At 42.3% G+C, this 21,876-nt stretch overlaps 1 protein-coding gene across 1 annotated transcript in view; it reads right to left on the bottom strand.

Annotated features, from left to right (window-relative positions):
• RPN1 (ribophorin I) overlaps positions 1–21,876 on the bottom strand; it is a 59,115-nt gene that overhangs the window by 7,493 nt on the left and 29,746 nt on the right. The window contains exons 4-7 of the mRNA XM_085624380.1: positions 18,091–18,300; positions 13,942–14,134; positions 7,865–7,964; positions 2,047–2,185 (exon numbers count right to left, since the gene is read on the bottom strand). Of these exons, the coding sequence (XP_085480506.1) occupies positions 2,047–2,185; positions 7,865–7,964; positions 13,942–14,134; positions 18,091–18,300 (642 nt within the window). The remainder of the gene's footprint in view (positions 1–2,046; positions 2,186–7,864; positions 7,965–13,941; positions 14,135–18,090; positions 18,301–21,876) is intronic.

Here is a 21,876-nt window from a genome sequence, read left to right as displayed (position 1 = left end):
AACCAAGTGTTTAAAAACTGCAGTGGGTGATTCACATTTAAACCACTGGTCATAAGCAGAAGTCATTCATTTTATGATGCTGAGTAATGGGAGAACAAGTGCACACCTTGGTAACATTTGTATGAACCAGTGCTTAAGTGAAGAAGGCATTCGGGTGACTTCTCATTTCAGAATGGGCTCCTGGGCTAGCTGCTCTTATCTGGGAAGGAGACACTCCTAAGCTAGATTCTGCCCAGAGGAACAGCAAGATGAAGTTCCATAAAAGGATACGGACATCCTTCTCTCAATCAATCGTTTAATGTCATGCAATGCTGCCTTTGCGGTTTCAACACATTTATGGGATTACAGAGCACATGCTTCTAGCCATCACTAGTGCTAGATCTTCAAAGGTGGATCTTGCAGACCACGGCTGCAGAATTTGTTTTGTTTTCAGGGAACGTTAAAGTGAATTTTCAATTAATTTCAAAGCTTGTGTAATCTTAGGATCAGGATTACATGGGTGAATCAGGGACATGTTACTTATTTATTGCTGGGTTTAGAGGTATTTCAGGTTTATTCTTCAGGAGTCCTATATGGTTACTTTCTAGTCATGGTCCTACAATGGCTTGTGCTATTGTGGCCTCTGCTAAGGAGGGAACACACCACGATGTACCTAACCTCCCTTAGGCTTGCATTCCCATAGAGACATACTCATGAGCTTCAGCTGCAGCTAAAAGAGGCAGACCGAAGCACTTTCTATGGACCACATCTTCCTATATTCATTTGTATTCTGGTAAACAAGAGCAGGTGCTCTTGCAATCTGCACAATGAATAAGAGGATGAATGAGCAAAGGACTACAAGAATACAGACATTACGTTTCCATTATCCCTCCTCATGTCTACTGCTTCAAAAACCCAAAGCCTGATTTCATACGCGAACGGACCAAATGGGACCTTTGCATACACTGCCACCTCTTCACAAGAAGAAGAGGCATCGCCCCATGTTCACTGCAAATCATTTTTGAAGATACATGGTCTCATGGCTATTTTTAAGAGGGCTGCATGCATGGTTGCACAAAAGAGAACATTGCAAAAAAACAAAAAAAATAACCTGAAAGTCTGAAAACTTAACACAAAATCCAAAACATACAAACAGGATGAACGTTTAATCTCTCTTAATGAGAAAACTCTCTACTTGTAGAAGAGAAAGGTAGAAATGTATGACAGCATATGGCTGTCTTTCAACAAATTCAACGCTTATGAAATACTAAGATACAGGACCCTTTTTTTCCCTATCATTTTTCCTACAAGTGTAAATGTTCACCATAAGCACTAAGAAATGAAGATACCTTAAAGGCAATATTTTATTATTGGCTTTTAATTTTATCGTGAACATACTGTTAACTCTTAACAGAGCATATCTTTATGTGTAGTTACATATTTTACTACAATGGATACTCTTTTTTTTTTTTTATGACCCCCTTCATCTTCATGCAAACGCATTAAAAGAAAAATAACAGCGAGTATGGGTTCAACCCCTTACTTATGGTTAAAATAATAGTGTCAATTGGCTTGGAGTAGAACGGGTGACTGGCAAGGGGAACCTTCATTGGCCCAGGGTCACAGGGGGGATAAAACCAAGAAAGAAGTCTCTGCTAGTCAATACTGAAAGCAATATGGAGTAAAGCAAATCGAATAACTCGGATCTTGGCTTGCTATTCATTCATATTTAATCCTGAAAGACATAACTGGCTACTTAGCTAGCAAACAAAAATATGCACTGCGGGTCCAGCACGATCGTGCCATCAACTAGCAGTTCTGCATTAAGTGACTTATGGAACCTTTCAGTAATCTACAGACAGTAGCTAACAAGATCAATCACTGGAACAGGGCATTTCATAATACTAGGTGCAATATGCACTTCCAAGTAGCACATGCTTAAATGGTCACAGAATGTGGCTAAGTGGAAAGCAGCAACACCATTTCAAAAATAATGTTACAATATGCTGAAAAAAAACCAGATTTGGTAAACAAAGCAGCTCTGCGGCACTAGCCAAAGAAACTCACCACAACATCTTGAATGTGCTGCTCTACCAGGTTGTTCTTATGTGCAACTATAACAGGACGACCAAATGTATCCAAGTAGGTATAGTGCAGCTCATCTTGGGCCCGATCGATATCATAGGGGCTGTCCACTTGGATATTCCTGCAGATAAGAGTGTGGAAGCTGAACTTTCACATTTTATTAGATATAACAAAGTGAATATTAAAGATACGCAGGTGGGCACTGAAAACAAAGGATTGCGATTTATGCATCCATTGCTCACTAATTATGCAACGTAAAATGCATTCTAAAAAAATGTTGACAACTTGAAATAAAACTGTTACAAACTGACAAGATGCAAACAGTCTTGCTAATCAATCATGACATGCTTAAAGCAACACTAAATACCATTTCTCTAGGGCATGATTTAATAAAAATGACTTTCTTACATGGTCATATTTTATAGATTCAGATCAAATGTGAAACCAAGGACATGTAGAAAGCATAACATTTTTGATTTATTCTACCACACTGTCCATCTACCTGTTGATGATGTGCAGTTTAGTAGATGCTTACAATTTTGGAAAGCAGAATTCAGTGCACAGTGGGATAAATTAAACTGTGTAATATTACACAATATGGAGGTGATCAGAAGTTCTCCTTGATCTCCACTCACACACAACTCAGGCAATGGACCACAAGTGTACCCTAGATTTAGTTACAGAAACAGTTCATAACATTATAAAAGGCTTTACAGTAAATACGTCCCTGCCACAAGAATTCACAAGACATGGTCTCACAAATAAAGATAAGAAAAAGAGGAGCGCCACCGCATAATCAGAACACTGGCATATCTAGGAAGTAGTTGTACCGTGACCTCTGGCATATTCTTAGATCCACAAGGAAAATAATTGTGGTCTAAATAGTGCCAAAACATAGGCATTGCCTTCGCATGCACAAGAGCACATTCAGAGCCCCAGCAGAAACCCATCCTATGTGCAGTTACAAGAAGGGCAACCAGAGCCTTGCTAAACCTGAACTGTAGCATAATATGAGCTGTAACCCATTCAGAGACCGGTAATAAGAGAGCTCTGATATAATGCAGTCACTGTCATAACTGGTCAACTCGGGGCAAGACAGGGGGAGAAGCAGGTTTATTTTTAACAGGGCAAGAAGATTTCAATCCCAGTTCATGCACCGAGTGATTTTTCTGTAAATCCCCAGAAATCTGTACGATTAATGTGGGTACTACTTGTCATTCCAATATAGGGGTATATGGAAGTGATTACTCAGTTCAAGTGCATTTTGAGAATTTGCTTTCTATCATCATTCCTATGATGTCATGTAAGGGGGTTGCTTTTAGAGGAGCCAGTACTGGCCTTCATGTCTAGTCCTCCAATGCAATGGGGAACTAATTAGAAAACATTCACCTTTTTATTGCACTCCGAGGCACTTCCTGTACGCACACTTTTTCTAAAATGTATAGCACCTACTTGAGCAAGAGTTTATTTTCTTTAAATGTGAGAGTGAGGTGGTTGCATGGGGTGAGGAGGGAAGCAGGGGAAGGGGTAAGGACATTGGGGGGGGGGGGTGAATTCTGTGCAGCTCTTCACAATACAATATCTTTGTTCAACTGCAACCATTGGTCTGAACGTATCAGTTCCCGAAGATATGTGTGGAACATGGCTTGTTTCCTGACTGCGATGCTGCTGTCAGTAGGAGGGAAAGGATACTGTGACAACCAATGCTTCACAGGAGGTGTGCCCTTTCCGAAGTCAGTTCTGCCTCGGCCTCAAGGTAGGACACCACTGTTACTGCTCCTCATGTATATTGGAGGTTTTCACTGGGTGGTTTGCTCTGGCCAATACCGAAGCTTTAGTTCAAGAAAGGATTGCTTCTTGCCAGGTACAGCCTGGCGAGAATATCTGCTTTATAGGGTTCTCCCAGACAGTGCTAATACGGAGTGTTTTCTCTCTCGTGGGGTCTACTCTAATGTTGCATGATGCAGGACTCTGTCAAATGTATCTACTGAATGTGTCCTTCTGCTCTGAATTGGACACAGAGGTATGTGCTTCTGCACAGCAGGGTTATTGTGAGGATTTGTCTGGAAGATATTTCTGTCTGACTTTGACAGGACAAGGTTTGTGTTAGTTTAACTCTGACCCTCTTGTACAATGGCCTTATCCTTTCCTCCTGTGTCGTTTTGGGGAATGGTCCATCATTTCTTTTATATTGCCCTTCATTTGGCATTAGTCAGATTTCAGCAGTACGGCTGTTGAGCATGTGATACATGTGCTGCATAAGTTAAATTGAAGGTGATCCTCATAGCCACGGCACCCAATTTCTTCTTTTCCTGATTGGGCTGAGATCTCAAAGTTGTTTTTGGTTCTCCAGATCTGTTCCAGGTTGTAGCAACAATTACAGAATCTGTAGGGGTGTATTTTTTTTTTACCTTAGGTGTCTGTTAATACTTCTTTTCAATAGCTCACGACTCTGAGTCAAAGCATGAAAAAATACTACTCGTTTGACATCCTGTGCAGGTATGGTTGCCAGATGTGGGTGTCTAGAGTTCTCTCCAAATACGTTTTACTGTTATTCCATTTTCATTTCAACAGAAAATCTTTGTGTACTAGTACATTAAAGGTTTTTTAATTATATTAAGTGAAGATGCTACACGAACATTAATCATTAATCTCATTTTCGGATGTCTGCATCATAGATTTCCCATTTAAAATCTCTATTAGTGAGCACCGGCTCACTATCAGGGTTCCTGCATGTCCTGGTATTCGGGAGGTGCATCTCTCTTATTCTAGATTGCCATCTTCAAGATGTTAGGATGTAGGCGTGTGGTCAGACAAGAGCCACGTCTTCACGGGTTCTGTTCAATGGGGACCCAGCTGAGATAGGTTCCCTGCTAGGAAGCTTTTGTGGTAGTTTCTTCTGGTTCCTAATGAATCCTGGACACCAATTTGCTTTTAAGTATCCAGTTGATATTCGACCTAAACTTTTGAGCCACTCTCACAGTCTACGCAGGAGTCAAAGAGTCGCATTGCTTTGCTTTTTCTATCATGTTTATGCAGATGTTAAGTAAATATCTAATTTCTACATTTACTTTCCACACACAGATCTCAAACTGCTTAACAGCCATCCATCAGTAGACTAATTTCAAATTACGTATGCTGAAGTCATCAAAATCTACCTTACAATCACCGACACCTACATGCCTCCCTTCCCTTTAGACGTCCTCCCAATATCCCAATTCCAAAGCGAACAGCCAGAACCCGAAGCATGTATGTTAAGATTGGAGTATGGAAAAATTCAGAACCAACTCAGCACACCAGCCATATTTTAGGTACCACACATTTCATTTGTAAAATCAGTCCACACATTTCCTTTCACATACCATCATCATTGAGGTCCTCGCGTCGGAAGTAGATCAGAATACTATAATAGTTTTCTAATGGGTCTAGGCCTATGCTCCTTAGCCTCTTGGATAAGGCCCTAAACTTTGTGACACCGACTCTTTACAATGTACTCAATCACCCTTCTTACCTTTCACTACCATCAACTGCCCTGCTGGCTGTCAACTTAGAAGTAGTGGTTTACAGGCTATTCTCTATTGCTTCACCCAAAATAACTCCTTGAATTCAATATGCCACAACCTTTAACTTAATCTCTACCAGCCATAACCTACTGTCACGCCCAACCCTCCTTCTGCTAGGCAGCATCTTAATTTCAGTCTTTTACTTTGAACCCTGCACTAGAACTCTCTTCCTGTCGAAATGCACTTCCTCCTGCACACTCTACTGACCTCTTTGAAGAAGACTCTAAGATGATAAATAACCTCAACTAAACCTTAGGTATACACTAGATATGGTACTATGAACATGCATAAAGGAGAATCTTTTGGCATAGCTGTAGTGAGCATTCACCAGCCACAAAAAAATAATTCTTACTTTAAATGTCTCATACTGACCCAAACACATGGGCAGTGTGAAAACTGCTATGTACAGTTTTATTGTGAAAATGCTTCAGCTGATACACCACATAAGTGTAAGTAGAGCTGGGATGCCTTTTCATAGTATAATCAATAGCACAACACATGCATATTACAATGTGGCAATACATACTAATTATAGCTAAATTAAAATGAAAAGCAGAAAGGCAAATTAAGGAGGGCTACTAAAACAGACCGAACTTGTTTGAGAAAGAAAATAACCGATGACATTTTATGAGAAGCATGTAACCTCAAGACTTATTCCAAATAAGGTGATAATATTTCAACTGCAGGACTTTAAATACTGTCCTCAGAAAGCAATCAGCACAGCAAAATATTAACTGCTGCTACACAATAGGAACAATTGATAAAACACACCTTAGCATTTTTATTCTATAAGAGAATATACTAAACAAAGGAATAGAACCTTTACTCTCTAACATTTAGTTTTGTTACTATTTTACAAATTATTAAGCTGACAGTCGACCTACTCTTTACCATTAACCAACTTACACGATTTTGTAGTATTTCCTTACGGATTAATGGTAGACACATAAGTTACTTAAAATACTCCAATCAAAATTCATTAGCGTTGTATAAAAAGGGTACAGTGTACTGAATATTACTTCCATTTTCTCCAGAACTCGGTAAATACTGCTCTATTTTCGTTCAGTAACATCAGTTGCTATTGTATTACATTTTACAATTTTACTACTGCAGCCTTCAAATTACAGCCTATTCTGTAACTGGGCTCCAGGTTTGACATCTGGCTGAGCTCCTAATTCTAGGAAAGGATGTTCAGTTATATTACAGAAGTAACAACCACTGGACTATAATGCTAGAGGTGGTTGAAGATTTTAGTCACACCCAAGAGGCCTGGAGAAAGTTTGTTTGCATTAGTGAACTCAAGTATTCCAGATTGTACGTCACAGGATTACCAATGTGCCAGAAAATCCTAATATAGCAGTTGAAAACAGGTAAGTAGGAGAAGCTGGTACTAGAGGGAGTTGCGGTTTGGGGGCCAGGCAAGCAGAGAACAATCTGAAGCTCAGCAGATCGAAAGTAGCAGGGACAAGTGCAGGCAGTAGCATCCATACTCTGTCCGCGGGGAGAGACCAAGAAACAGGTGCTGCCGCTCTGTGCAGTCCACCCGCTGCCCTGGAACCATCCTTTTTTTTAAAAAAAATGTGTTTTAAAAAATGAAAAAAAACTAGCTTTGCACTGACAGTAGAAATGTTTACAATAAATATTTGCAAGGGGCAACTCAGAGTTATGCATCTTTTACTACACCTTACACCACGATGCAAGACTAGATTACACTCTAGGGTTTTTGCTTAGGTATAAAACACCAAAGTGTGGTCTAGAAACGCATGGAAATCCATGCGGTCATAACGGCTTCTGTTTGTGCAGAAATCAAGAATACTTTCATACAAAAAATATTATGAATGGCAAAACAAATACAAGAACATACTGATGTTAAAGATGCATGCTTACAATTCTGAGACCTCAGAAGACTTTTATAATAAGAGACAAATAAACGTATCACCAAGAGAATGAGGGAGAAGGGTGGCAGGGGAATTTGAAGATTTAACGTGAGCCATGATTTGGAAAAGATATTTGCTCAGACACCAGAGCAGGCTAAGGAATGAAAATGCTTGCAGGCTGGGGAAATACAATGCTAGTGTACTTACTCATGATAACACCTAAAATGCTTTGGGAACTAAATCAGTTCTATTCATGGATTAAGGATCATTTATGTCTTGGGTCATGACTTTTAGCATGGATTTGTGCCAGTTTAACCAATACCCTTTTCAGAGGCCGAGTTGCACAATGAAATGACTTACTTGGCTCCTTCTGGCAGGATTATTTTCACAGTCAGAGAATCAACCAACTGCTCATCAAAGATATGGTCAATGAATCTCATCTTCAAGGCATACTGATCTCCTGTGGAGAGAAATGTGCATCAGGGTGAATCTCTCAACTACACCCAAAACATTTATGCAATCAAAGCCTTAACAAATCTGGCAGCACTATTGTTCTAAAGAATCTATTAAGTTCCCACGGTCTAGTGGCATGGGCACAGACAGTGGGAAGCACAGGGCTTTACATTTTGCCAGACAATGAGATAGTAGGTTTTTGATCCTATTATTTAGCGAGTGACACTGATCTAAATGAGTCAAACAAAAATCTGGCAATGGACGCTGTAGAACTGCCTTTGAACTGAATCGCACAACAGATGTGAAATTACTACCCATATGCTCACTCATCCAGCCATGCACAGTGAATTATGGTAATGTAAAGGAGCCTATGTACTCAAAGTATCTTGCTTGAACCTCATCTCTGCACTAGCTCACCAAGTGGATCCATTCTTTTTTTAAGTACGATCTGTCATTTCCAGGAAGGAGGCACATTTCTAAATAGGCAGAGGTGGGTTTTCAGCGCGGAAGCCTTGAGGTACCTCTAAAAATCCTTAACCACTCTGAAACTACAGAATAGACTGAGCTAGCTGAAATGGATATTTCAGTAAACAGTAATGTATGGTCACAAATGAAAACTGTAGGGAGCACTTAATCAAATGTGAAATACACAGTACTGCTGTCTATAACGGTGTGTTCTCGGATCAGTCTTAACCTAGGTACCAGATGCAGAACCCCTCCTTCACTTGAAGGCGTTTGAAACTCTTGTATATGGTAAACTTGCCTCATTCAAAAAGTTTCATGGGGGAAGCCTTCGAATGACAATAACTTGGGTATTGGGTACGGTAGTTATGAAGTTAAAATTAAAGATGGTTGGCTGGACCTAGACTATCTCGTCTGCATGAAAGCCTCCTGCTCGGTTATTGTGAGAGGATGTGCTCTTGATGGCACTATCAGTGTGGGACATTTGTGGCAGTGAGTATCCCCTTCATACAGCACTGTATGAGCTTGATCAAAGACCTTGAAACAAAAGCTATTGGCGGTACGTTTATAAAGCCGCCTAATCAGTCAAGAATAAGTTTATTGTTTTCTGTCCTAGACTGACATGGTAATACTGTTCTTTTCCCTTGTAAACAATACTTACCTTTGAATGCTTGAAGATATAAGGAAGTACTGTGCAATTTGCTCCTTTTTCCATCAACATTAAATCTCATCAATCCAATTAGTTTCCTTCCGTATAGAACAACTCTCTGAATGGAGGCTAAAAAAACTATCCTGTGCCAAAAAGGACGATGGACACTCGAGCAGTGGTAGAGTCCTAGTATGTGCGACTGCAGACACGATGAAAGTAAAGGCACAGTATGGCACCTGACCAAAATTCAGAGGAGACACAAAAACAACCTAAAATGCTAAACTGCCAAGCAAAAACTAGACTGTGAACGCTCTTGCTGAATAGATTTTGAGGCAAATGTAAAGAAAAAGTTTCCATCAAGCTCTGCATCGGAGGAAATGTGATTCATCTCTATGGTACATTGTTTGAAACCCATTCCCAATACAGTCTCTTGAATTAGGACTTAAGGGCTGGATTAGTTTCTGAAGACTTCGGTACAGATCTCTGAAACATACATATCAACCCTGGTCCTTCCATTGACAATAAACCACCATTTAATTCCAAGGTTTCTTTTGCTGCGGCTTCCTCTTTTGGCCTTAGTGACATTTGCTCACCACAGATGAATGTCTCAAGGCACGTTAGACTTGAGAGAAGGGAGGGGTGTGGGGGGGGGGGGGGGGGAGGGATTGATATGCAAGCCTTCCTGTTGAATCCGCCCAGTAAACTGTCAGCAATTTTAAAGAAGGCTCGTTATTAAATCACTAATCCCAGGCATATGCATACCCAGAACCCATGAACCAGAAAACTGCAGAGCTGTGGGTTCAACTTTCGAAATTTGGTCAGAACACATCCAACTCTTTGGGTGAGTGTGCGCTAAGAGCCCCCTCGACAACAGAATGCACTGTACTTGTTTGGTGGACTTTAGAGGCAACAGCATCACTCTTACCATTGAGGTTGGATGAAAAATGAACAAGTCGTTTAGTACTGCAGGATATCAAACCTTCCGACTTGCCACTTTCCCTCCAAGAGATATTTGGGGATTGCAACTTAGGAAGTGCTGGTGGAAGACCCCAGAACAGAAATGGAGAGCATTCAAGGGAATATGGATACTGCCCCTGGTCCAAAATCTGCCTTATGTTTGTCAGCGTAAATCCTACAACAAAATTCAGGACCTCCTGTACTAGTCCAATCTTAGCCATTAACAAGCAATGATTTAAGAGCTGCAGCATTTGGAGAGTGGAGTAAAGATATTTATCATCCTGCTAAGCGACAGGAAGAAATAGCAGAGAGCTCAGTTCCAACAGACGAGGGGTACCAAATCCTCCTTGTTAAGTCTAGGGAGATCAGGAAGAGCTATGCTCGATCCTCCCACATCTTCGAACCCGATGGCATCATCCAAGGAAGCATTCCAAGGCAAGCGTATGGCAACAAACCAAGGACACTTCCTTTACCTCATCTTTGCAAAGAGATCCACTTTTGACACTTCGGGATGGAGACTGTGAACATCCAGGCTCACATTAAGGGGAAGTTCACTAGGTGCACACTACTGGGAATAGGCCAAGCTGTACAGCTCACCACACCAGTCTCATTGCCTTCCACATAAATTGCATGACCTCCACACCACCCTGCATGTTTACGTAATGGATAGTGGTGGTGGTTGTCTGACAATTTAAATGGCTGTCGTGAGTCAGAATGGAAGGAGGAATTCCTGGCAAGACAAACCCAGCCCAGGGCTCCAACACATTAATGTGAAGGCACGGCTCCACTGCAGGGTCTTTGGTCTGTGTTATACACAGATGGGAGCCTCATTCCAGCAAGGAGGCATCCGTGGGGGTGAAGGGATGACCCATCGATAAATTGGACAGGCATATTCGACAATGTGGATCCAAAAAGACAGAACTGAAAATATTCACTGGAGCTAAAAAGTTTCTCGATGTTGGAGCCATTGCTTTCTGAGGCAACACTTAATGGGTCTATCCATCGCCTATTTGGTACCAGTGGGATGTAGGAGACCACCAGACTCAACAGATGCAGGTTTTGTAGGACCGGATTCAGAATTTTAAACAAACATCAGAAAAGCTCATAACAGGGTCATATCTAGCATCGCCACTATGAACGTAAGCATTTCCGTGGGTACAAAACAAACTTCTCAATGCTGATTGTGAAACCCTGAGTCACTGTGCGTTTTAGATGATCTGTGACCAACGCAAAAGACCTGGTCTTTACCAACCAGACATCTAACTATAGGAATACATGGACTCCGAACTCTGTGGCAAAGCTGCGGCCAGAACCCTGGTGAATTCACAGCACAGCTGTCGGTCAAAGTGGCAGGAAAAAACATGTTGATGTCCTGGAGATTCAGGCACACCAGCCAATCGGTTGCAATGAGAAACAGCAGACTGTGGTTCAGGTACAACATCTTGAACTTGTCCTGCTGAATGAAAGATTAAACAGGCAAATGTCATTGACTGGTCTCAGACGTATCTTTCTTGGAACCAAAAAGCAAAGGGAATAAAACTTGTGTGCCTTTTTCCTCCATGGGCATCACCTCTAGGGCTGATATCTTTCTTAGGCATGAATAGAGCATTTCAGTCAATCCAGCAAAGTTCCTCTATATGGACAGATCTCTGGGCCCAAGGAAGGTGTTCTGTCAAGAGCTTGCCCTCAAAACAGGCTTAAACGTTTTCCTTTGACAATCAGATGATAACTAGGGACTTTAGAGGTACCGCTCCAAAGCCGGCACCACAGTCTGCATCGTAGGAGGTGCTGAACATACGGTGAACAGCACCTTGCTGGGTTCTAGTTGTACATGAAGCATCAGCACGGTCTGTATAGCCAGGAGGCGGCTGGGACACCGGAATTGCCAAACCTGTAATGGGCCTTCCAAAGGGGAGTAGACTAAAGGATATAGGGGTCATACGGAAAATATTCAACATGGCCTGCCAGAAGACCTTAAACTGCATGGTTAGCTGATGTAGTCTATATTTTCAGTTTCAGGTTGTTCAGCATAGGAATTAGTTATGGCGAGGAAGAGCATTGATTTCTTTCCCAATCCAACAATCTTCAGAGACTCAGATTCTGTTCTTTGGATCTCCTTGTAAGCACGAGGTCCCAAGAGTGAGGCTCCTCTAAAAGGCAGGTACAGAAATAGCTATGAGCCTTAAGTTTGAGGGTAGCAAGATGGAAACATCCGTAGCGTTCTTCACAGCACCAGTCTCAGATGTTCTCAGAATATCCCAAGGGACAAGCATAATCTCTTAAAAGGGTTGTAGAACTTGCTGCGCTCAAGGTTGCGGCAGATGTTCGGCACACTTTTACCCATGCACCTGCTACCCTTATCCAGAGAGGGCAAGTGAGGAGGATAACGTCCTCAAGTAAGAAAAGAATGATGCCTTCCACGGGAGCTTTTTGTGCAATATATTTTAGGAGATTGCTCTATGTATTATCCGAAGGGGAAAGAGTGATTCGGTGCATTCCTGCGGGCCTTAGCCACAAAGAGGCTAGCGTCATACTCCAGGTGCTTTTAGCAGCAATAATGAACAGGAGTCACAGCTAGTGTTTGGGTCCAAAATTGACATCTTTTCATGGCACTTGAGACAGGGTTTGAACCTCAAGATCTTAGGGAGGAAACATTTGATCTAGTTGCTGTTGTAAGTGAAGGGAATGGAGACAATCATTGAGCAGAGCTCTGGGCCAGCCTGGATGAGAAATGAAAAAACAAGAACTGTGTGCCATCCAGCACCTTACATACTCAGAGGTCACATCCTGGATGGACAGAGATACGGCTGTAGCCATCTGCCGTCAGCTGAAGACGACAGGAGAGCTAATGCGTGGGTAAAAAAAGTTCCTGAATCCAGGTGGGTACCTGGAAGAGATTCATAAGTGGAGGAATCTGAGGGAAAAAACTGTCACTGCAGCAGTGATGCAGCTGCCTTTTAATGTTACTCTTCTTCGGACATTGGCAGATTGGCTTTTATCGATGCTCTTGCCTTTGCCAACAGGGCATATAAATATGCTATTGGGGGAAGTCTCCCTCAAAAGACCATTAGTGTTTTAAATGCTATTATTAAATCACTTCTGCTGATTTTAGGTCTGGAGTTGACCATGACCATTTGAGATTATAAATATTTATTTTCATAGGGGCCTTCAGTTAGCCCTCTTCATCCACTGGTTTGGTCATTCACATTTTTATTCTGCCTTCAAGAACGTATAGCATGGGGCAATGGGTCAGCCCACTCCAGTCACTGGCTACCTTCTCTGGGAGTGGTGGCATCCATACAAAGTAATTCACTTCTATACCGGGGCCAACTATGGCAATTTTTGCTTTCAGTCATTTTTTTATATTATTGAGGCTCCGATAGCTCCCCTACTAGAATGTTTTACAAAATCCATGACAAAACCAAACATGATTTGACAAACAGCCGATGCCAGACCATCTGGCTTTACCAATGCTTGTTCAGAATTGGTATATTTATTGTCTTTGGGATGCACGGTGGTGTTGGTATTCTACAGGGGAGTTTATGTTTATAATCAGTGCAGAGAGGCTAGGGATGTTTTTCCAGCCCCCTAATTTGTTCGCTCCAAAATGGAAGCACATGCACATTGTTCCCCCACAACCTCCCCTCCCCATTAAATAACCTAACCCACCTAAATACCCTGGGAAATGACCTTCATGCGGTTCTGTCCATCCCATTGTTGACCTCCGATGTTGTTAGGCTAGCGCATATTTTATGCTGCCCATTGAGGCCACGAAGAAGTTTAGGTTTGCAGGTCAGATAAATTCATTAAACAGGTCACATAAATTCATTAAACAACGGTATTGCGCAAACATACAAGACTTTTATAAATGAGTGTACAACGTGATGCTGACCGCACCGAATCTAGAACTACTTACCAAGATTGTAAAGGTATTCATAGCTTGGCAGGTTGTAACCAAGTATATAATGGGTCTTCCAACCTCCAAACAGGGGAAATCGAGGACGGATCTCCAGTTCTACCGAATCATCTAAAATAAGAAGATGGCTAGTGGAGATGTTGCCAATCTCATCTCTGTAATACACGTCCTGAGCAGCAGCTGGAAGGATGGTCTGTAAAACGAACAGGAAACAGGGTAACTACTTAAGTCTACAAAGTTAAAACAATGTCATGTTACTTGACTTTATATCAGCAATTAAATGCATCAAAGATGTATACAATGAAAATAATGAGTAACAAAAACAAATGAGCATTCATTATTGATCTGCTTTATTATTTAACCAATAGGATTTAAACCCTCAGAAGACATATTCCAAAGACAAAAGCACCTTTGCTGCTGGAAAAAGCAGATTTGACTTATGTGGGGACCTCATTCTGAAATCACAGCATCAAGTGCCTTCCGAAACGCTTTATAAATTCACAGAGCCAATAATGGTTAGACTTCTGTTAATGCACTACCGCAAGGTCTGGCTCCCCGGATTATATATTTTCATAAGGATACAGCAAGATGAGAGGCAGGTCTGATGAAAACTACCAAGCTGGTGCTAGGAGCTGTGGAAATTCTATTGATCGACTAGTGGTGTTCTGCAGCTGACAAGAAGCCTTTAGATCTACTTTGTCTGTTGGACAACTAGACATTATGACAAAAAGGAACAAGGATGCTATTAGGGGTGAGGATGATGAGAGTTGTAGCACAAAACGTGTCTTCCGAGCTGGTATGTTCAACTTTTAAGGATGATATATAAAGGAGGAACGAGAAGAGCTGCACTGAATCCGCCCAAGAGGGAAGCAGCCCTAAACCAGAGAGAGAGAGTTATGGTGGCCCCAAAGCCTTTAACGCAGTCGCTGCACTTTCAGTGGTCGTCAGATTGAGGTTATTATCACTCTGCAACTGGATACCTCCCTCTTTTCCAGCTATTCAGCCACATGGAGTCCCAATGTGGCAGTCTCTTAGCCTAACGCAGATTGACACCAGGGTGCTCACTGCGGTCTCAGCGACTGCCTAAGTGTCTAACCTAAACTCACCCGTGTCTGTATTTGAGGCAGCCTCTGCATGCGCATGCACTGCTTCTGTAGTTCAAGCGTCCACTTCACCAAGGCTGCTTTATCTCTGCCTGCACTCCCACCACCTATCCTTCGATCCATGCGACAGCCACAACCTGTACGTCAGTGGGTTTGCTGGTGCCTGTATCAAAGGTCTGCAGTCTGTCTTTCTAGGCCTTGGAAGTACAAGCAAGGTGTGTGTACCTGAGGGTTTGCTGGGATATATGCAAGTGTGTGCGAGCAGAGGTGGTGTCTGCACAGGTGTACGTAGCTGTACAGACATGCGTGTCCATGCACGGGTACGTTTGGGTGTGTATCAAGGTTTGTGTGTGTCTGTGCTGAGTAGATCTGAAAGATTGTGTTTTAATGCAGGATACGCGAGTGTGTTTGTACAGTATCTGTGCAGGAGTGCGTCTGCAGCGTACGTGTGTCTTTAGGATGGGCGTGCTTTGGGAATAGCTTACTCTCTTCAGTGCATGGTGTGTCTTTTAACGACAAAATGTGACAGAGTGCGTACGCAGGCATGAGTTGCAGATTTTGGGAGGAAGGGAGAGTGGTAGGTTTTGGAAAGGGTAAGACGTGTGCCTGTGCAGGGAAGGTGTGCATGTCTTTTACTCCACATAGTGTGTATGTCTACAGGAGTGGGAAGAGCTCTTAGGCACAGTACATTTCCAGAGCTCCATATGAAAAAACAGCTAACAATCTTTTACAATTGCCCTCGACCAGCAAAGTTTCAATCGTATGGGGATGCAGGGAAACAGCAAGGAAGGAAGAGGAACAGATACTGAAGAGAGAATCTGGGAAAACCGAGAACAAAGCAGAGAATATGCGAAACAATACAGGGGTGGGAACAGTAAAAACATAAAAGGAAAATAAACAAAGGAATAGAACAGAATACAAGCCATCGAACCAGTGTGACAAGAGAGGCAGAGAAAGAAAGGGAAAAAAGGAAAATATTAAAACTGTGCAGAAAAACAAGCACACTTGTCACATCTTAGGTTAAAATGCTCGATGCCACAAGGAATATACGCACATGTGTAATGTGAACTCACTGGTTCAGATCTGTGTAGATAGTTCAATGGTTTAATAGCCAACTACAAACATACACATTTAACTCGCAAGTTACGTCAAAGTCATAAAACAATGGGTAAATGCACCTACTGCAGACCGAGTATTCAGATTAAAAATTGTGATTCAGTGGGTTAATGCAATGACAGTAGACCATGTAATGTGTTGGTCACAGTTTTGGAAGTGCTAGATGAGTGGGTTAATGCACCTACTACAATTGTGGTTTGTATCCGGTCTTTGACAGGTCATAATCAATGATTTACCGACCCCACAGTACACCGCTGACAGAGCTCAACATCAAAAAAGTAATGCACTTAAAAATCAATGTTGAAACACTCCTGAAATGCACCAATGTCACACCAAAGACACAAATACTGCACCCTAAACAACCTAAAGCTTACCCAACGTGTTTTGTACTCCGGAAGGGAAGTTTCACTTTTGCATTGTTGTAAAACATTCTGTGTCTAGTAGTTTAAATAAAGCAACTCAGAATGTGCCTCTATCAGCCCATCTTACTGATTTAAGGAATAGGTGAGGCAAGTGATTCTTTACAGGACAAGTAGATTCAAGGAACATTTTGTCAAGCAGCAAGTTAAAACAAAAAGAATTACAAGCCCCTGAGACTCAAAGTAGCTTTAAGATGCAAAAGCAGAAGCAAAGGGAAATATGCTGTAAGCAGCTTCTAGCTTAGCCGAGGTGCCAGAACCAGGAGTACGCAGATGTGTATTGTCAGAATCAGGAGTTACAGGTTTGTAGGAAGGGTGTCTAGCACATTGAAGAGCCCTTCAGAAAGGTGGTTGGGTGATAATCAAGGATCTTCAAAATAAGAAATCTGCTAAAGAAGGCAAGGGACAGGCAGGTAGGTAACCTGTGCTTGGTGCCGATTAGCAGCAGATAAAATACATGCGAGTGAACCAGGATTATTTTACAGTGCACCCATTTAGGAGTACGCACGCACACACACAAAGCTTTTATTCCATATACTACTCCAATATTTTAGGTTAAACACAGCTTAAAGGTACTGGCTGAAATAGAGGTAGTCATTCCTCAGCAGCTTATTGCTACAAAATGCTGAAGCGATTAAACCCAAAATGCAGCAGCTAGGACAACAATGGGCTCTCAGCAGCAGAAACCCATTGCGCCAGTGATAGCCTCCTGCCACCAGATATGCCCAATTCAACCCAGTGTGCATCAACCACAAAGCCCTAATTTGAATAGGCCAAGAACACTTTAGAAATTCAGACTCAACATGCCTAGAACGCACAGAGCCTTCTCCTTACACTGCAGAACTCCTTCGCTGCTGGAAGCCCACCATAACCCCTCGCCTGGACCGATGAAATGGCCTCGAGACCCATTTCTCACCTCATCCAATGCACAGGACGCCTGCATCCTTGAGGGATGCTTCTTGCCTTACACTCAGACCCGTCAGCTTGGCCTAGGGCTCTTAAACTCACCACCCAATGACAGAGCAGGGGTACACATGTTCTGTATATAATATTTTCTAAGGATAGCTTAACAAAAAACAACACGACTGCACATTCTGGTACACAAGAGCTAATGGGGAGGTTTTCTTGTTGCACTCTAAATGCACATACCCTTAAATGCCAAAATCCTTCATACAAGACTGACACTGGCTCTGAACTTAAATTCACCCGGATCTGTGACAAGTACATGGATACAAAGCAGAATTTTATCGAACATCAAAGCCCAGCTACGTTGTTTAAGCCATGGCATTGTCCAGGCACCAGAAGCTTAAGTCATAGATTTTCAGAAACTGGTTAGTCATGGGAACTTGAGATTTGCAGAGCTCTAAAGCACATACTCAATGAACCGAACAGGTTTCCAAGATGTATGCGGTTTCATCATCTTGCTTAGAAAAGGGAAAACAGAAGTACAACTATAAAAAGATATCCTGTGGTCATGGGACACTAAAAAGCAGTACAATGATGCTTCATACCTTAAATGATTTGACAGAAGAGATCCCGCTATCAGGCTGTCTTTGGTAGTCGTATCTTGAGAACGGGCCCTTGAGCACTGCGCCTGTATGCTTCAGGTCCACCGTCTCCTCCACAGCAATGTTCCCCCAGTGAGATACTTCGATGAGCCGGGTCATGCTGGCAATCGTCAGGAAAGGGCTGTTATTTTCATAATGCACTTTAAGGGGATCCTTTCAGAAATAAAAAGTAAAAAGATCAACTATTTCAAAAGTAAAACAACATACAATACAACATTGTCAAGAAGGATAATTTAAAAATCGCTTATAAAGATCAAACATGCTAACCAAAAAGAGTGAACAATAATATTAGCAAACGGCCATCTGCAAGCGCACAGACAAGCACGAACAAATCATTTGATCAACCACTTACCGACACCTGGTTCATACATTTAAAACATTACTTGGAACTTAAATCAGAACTCACGTGGTACACATCACACCCATGAGCAACAACCGTAGCTTCTGTGCAAGATATAAACAGAGGCCCTACATTTTCAGGCCACGTGGTACACATCACACCCATGAGCAACAACCGTAGCTTCTGTGCAAGACATAAACAGAGGCCCTACTTTTTGAGGCTGCTCCGGGGCAAAGGCAAGTATAAACACTTACAACTATATGTACCATTGCTGGAAAATCCAGCGAAACACAGCCTGCCGCAGTACCATTGTTTTAGCCAGTGGTGGCTGATCACAAGGTGTCACCCTGCGTGCCTCCTTTCTATACGAGAGTCGCCCCTATATGTATTGGGGCTCAATATATTAAAGGCCTTTCATCGCCACAAAGCCAGCGGGAGACTTTGCAATTTTGTGTCGTTTTGATAAATGACAAATTGGCTAGCAAACGAGTTGCAAAGGACAAAATTGCAATTCAGGGAAAGGATGCCTCAGAAAGTCCTGTTCTCAAAAGAAATGCAATAAAATATTACAGACTATCCGTGTCAGTCTGTACAGAGCAGGCCTACCTGAGGGCTAGCTGTGGTCAGTAGAGAGAGCAGACACCGGTCATGCACCTCCCTTCCTTCTTCTCGCTGCCCCTTTACGGGGCAGTGATAGCAGTAAGGACCCTTCACAAATATGATCATAGGAATTGAGGTCTTCTGCACACTGCCAGTAGCACACATTTCCGAAAATGAATACAACCTGGCTCTGTGCACTGTGGCAGACTGGTACACCCACACAGCAAAAACAATAGGTAAGGTCACAATGAAGATGTGGAGCAAACACAGTCTCTGCGATGCCACCTGCAAGTGATGCCCCCAACATTCAGCGGAGTGGCACCGATTGCTTTTTCAGAGCAAAACACTGAATTTTACTGGACTGATTATACTTTGGCGTCATCTGGTGACCGAGCAGTACATACGCAGCACTAGGATTAATATAAACGTAAAACTTCTTTAATTAGCCGTTCTCTGCCTGGATTCTGGGGTTCATGAGCACGAACAGGAGATAGTCGCAGCTGCCCACCTCGGGTGTGGAGTATGAACGGGTGCTGCACTCGGCAAGGAGGGCCAGAGCTGCAAACAAACACCGTTAAAGGCAGCTGGCTTCTTCCGCTTTAACATGTGTGTGTATAATAACTTAATATAGAGATCTGTTAGCAAGGCAACTGGATTTTCCCCCGTGCCAAATATTCGTTTATTGAGATGACCTAGCCATATTGTTCCATTTTTAGGTCTCGCCTAGCTATTGCGATAGCACTCGCTATGCGAGACTCTAGTAAGGGGCTCCCAAAAGTGCTCTCAAAAGCAGATTGCATGGCGAGCACACGCACAATCACGTGCATCGTGCCGCCATGCAATCCGCTTGGCATCGTACTTCAAAGGGTCCGCTCTCCCGCCTGTAATGCGCTCCCCCGCCAAGCGCACGCGCCACGCTCCGCCGCGTCACAAATTTGCTTGAATGCATTTAATCTGCAAACAGTCCTTCCCTTGTGTGTACTTGGCAGCTAGATAAATGAGTGTATAGTGTGTCGCTTTGTTTGTTAGAGGTGTGAATGAGGCATCTCTTGGAATTCTTCTGAAAGATTAACTAAATTACATCCACGTTAACCTATTACTTTAGACCGTGACCCGAATTCTGGGCCCCACAGGTTAGGACCTTTCCACATGCTTCCATTTCAATTTTGAATGCAGTTTTGCGCATGTCGTTTCAATAGTTGGTCATTTTATATTTTTGGGTGTCTTTATTCCTAATGAAACCATTAAACACATCTGTTATGGAGTTTGTAATACGAGATTATCACGTCCAATGTACGGTGTAAGAAAGCAATATTCTCGTTTGTGTGACTCGCAGATCGTGGACTGTTTCTAAGTATTACATGAGATACTGTCCGTGGCTGTATGTCTTGGCGTTGCTTCTGGTTCATCTAGAAAATTAATTGTTGTCGAATCTTGATCTGAGTTATTGAGAACTCCCGTGGAGTTCCACTAAATTTGCAACACGATTTAGAATGTTTTCATTGACATTAAATAATCGAATGACAGCATTTTAAAGGACAGTTTTGTTGCAAGAGTAATTATTTACGTTTCATGCCAGGTTGGTCTAACGTTTTGTTAGGCTGCAAGGTTTTGTAAGTACTGCTGTCAAAGTTAACCTAGCGCTCTATATGTCAATGTCACTGTACAGTGCCCATACAATTGTAGTTTTTACTGTTGTATCATCACCTGTCGAGACTTCAAAAAAAAAAAAAGCTTTGAATATGTTTCAAGGGCTTTTCATGCAGATTCCAATTTTTAAAATGGAAATGTCTATCGTGACAGGTGTCCAGAAATGCCCTTGGCGCGGCCTTTGTTGCTACAAGGAACCTCCACGTGTCGTCCGGGACATGGGTTCAGAAGACTGGTGAGTGAAAGCCTATTTAACAAGCATTTGCAATGCAATAGGTCTCGCATTTGCGAGAGTTTGAGCTATTAGCATTGTAAATGACAGTGCCTTTTATTTAAGTTTAAAAAATAAAAAACTTAAATAAAAAGCACTGTCATTTACAATGCCAATAGCTCAAACTCGTATAAATGCAAGACCTATTGCATTGCAAATGCTTGTTTTATTGAGCTGCTCCTCAGTGAGGAATGCTCTGTTAAGTCCATAAAAACATTTAACCTGCGAGGTAAAGTCCTGCGGAGTAAAACACTGGAAAACGGTATGCCAGACGCAAAACTCAGCGAGCTGTCCTTACAGGCATGGTCCTTACTGCCACTTGTTCCAGGTTGGAACAAGTGGCAGGGGTTTGATAGGCCCGGTCTACTAACAGTCTGGGGGTAGGAGATAGCCGTGAGTGTCTGTGGACCAGCGGCGGGGAGGTGGAGGCATGGAACGTGGCACTATGGAAAAGGGACTCTGGATGTTGGATGTGGGACAGGCACAGCAATAAAACTTTTTTCGAAATAAAATATCATCAGTAAGTTTATTTTATAAAACACTGACAAACAGTGTCCACCAAACATTTGTGGCACTGACCCGTATAAACGATGATAACCTTTGATTTTCAGAATTTGTGGAAACACTAAAAAATATCTACCATAATTCTGGAAAAAAAACATTGAAAATAGGAAACCGTAATGAAAATCCTACTATTAGCACATAACAAAGACTTTCAAATAAAACGCCATACCCCTGCAACGTATCTCAGCTTCATGCCAGAAATAGTTCCCGCATGGAGGAAGGGCTCTTGGTGCAGCTACAAGGGGTACAACATCAGCACTAGCCCTCGGTTAACCAAGATGCACAAATGCCATGGCAAGTAGAA

This window comes from Triturus cristatus, chromosome 9, assembly GCF_964204655.1.
Source record: "Triturus cristatus chromosome 9, aTriCri1.1, whole genome shotgun sequence".
Taxonomy (NCBI): Eukaryota; Metazoa; Chordata; class Amphibia; order Caudata; family Salamandridae; genus Triturus; species Triturus cristatus.
The sequence above is the reverse complement of the archived record's forward strand: the minus strand, read 5'-3'. Positions and strand labels throughout refer to the sequence as shown.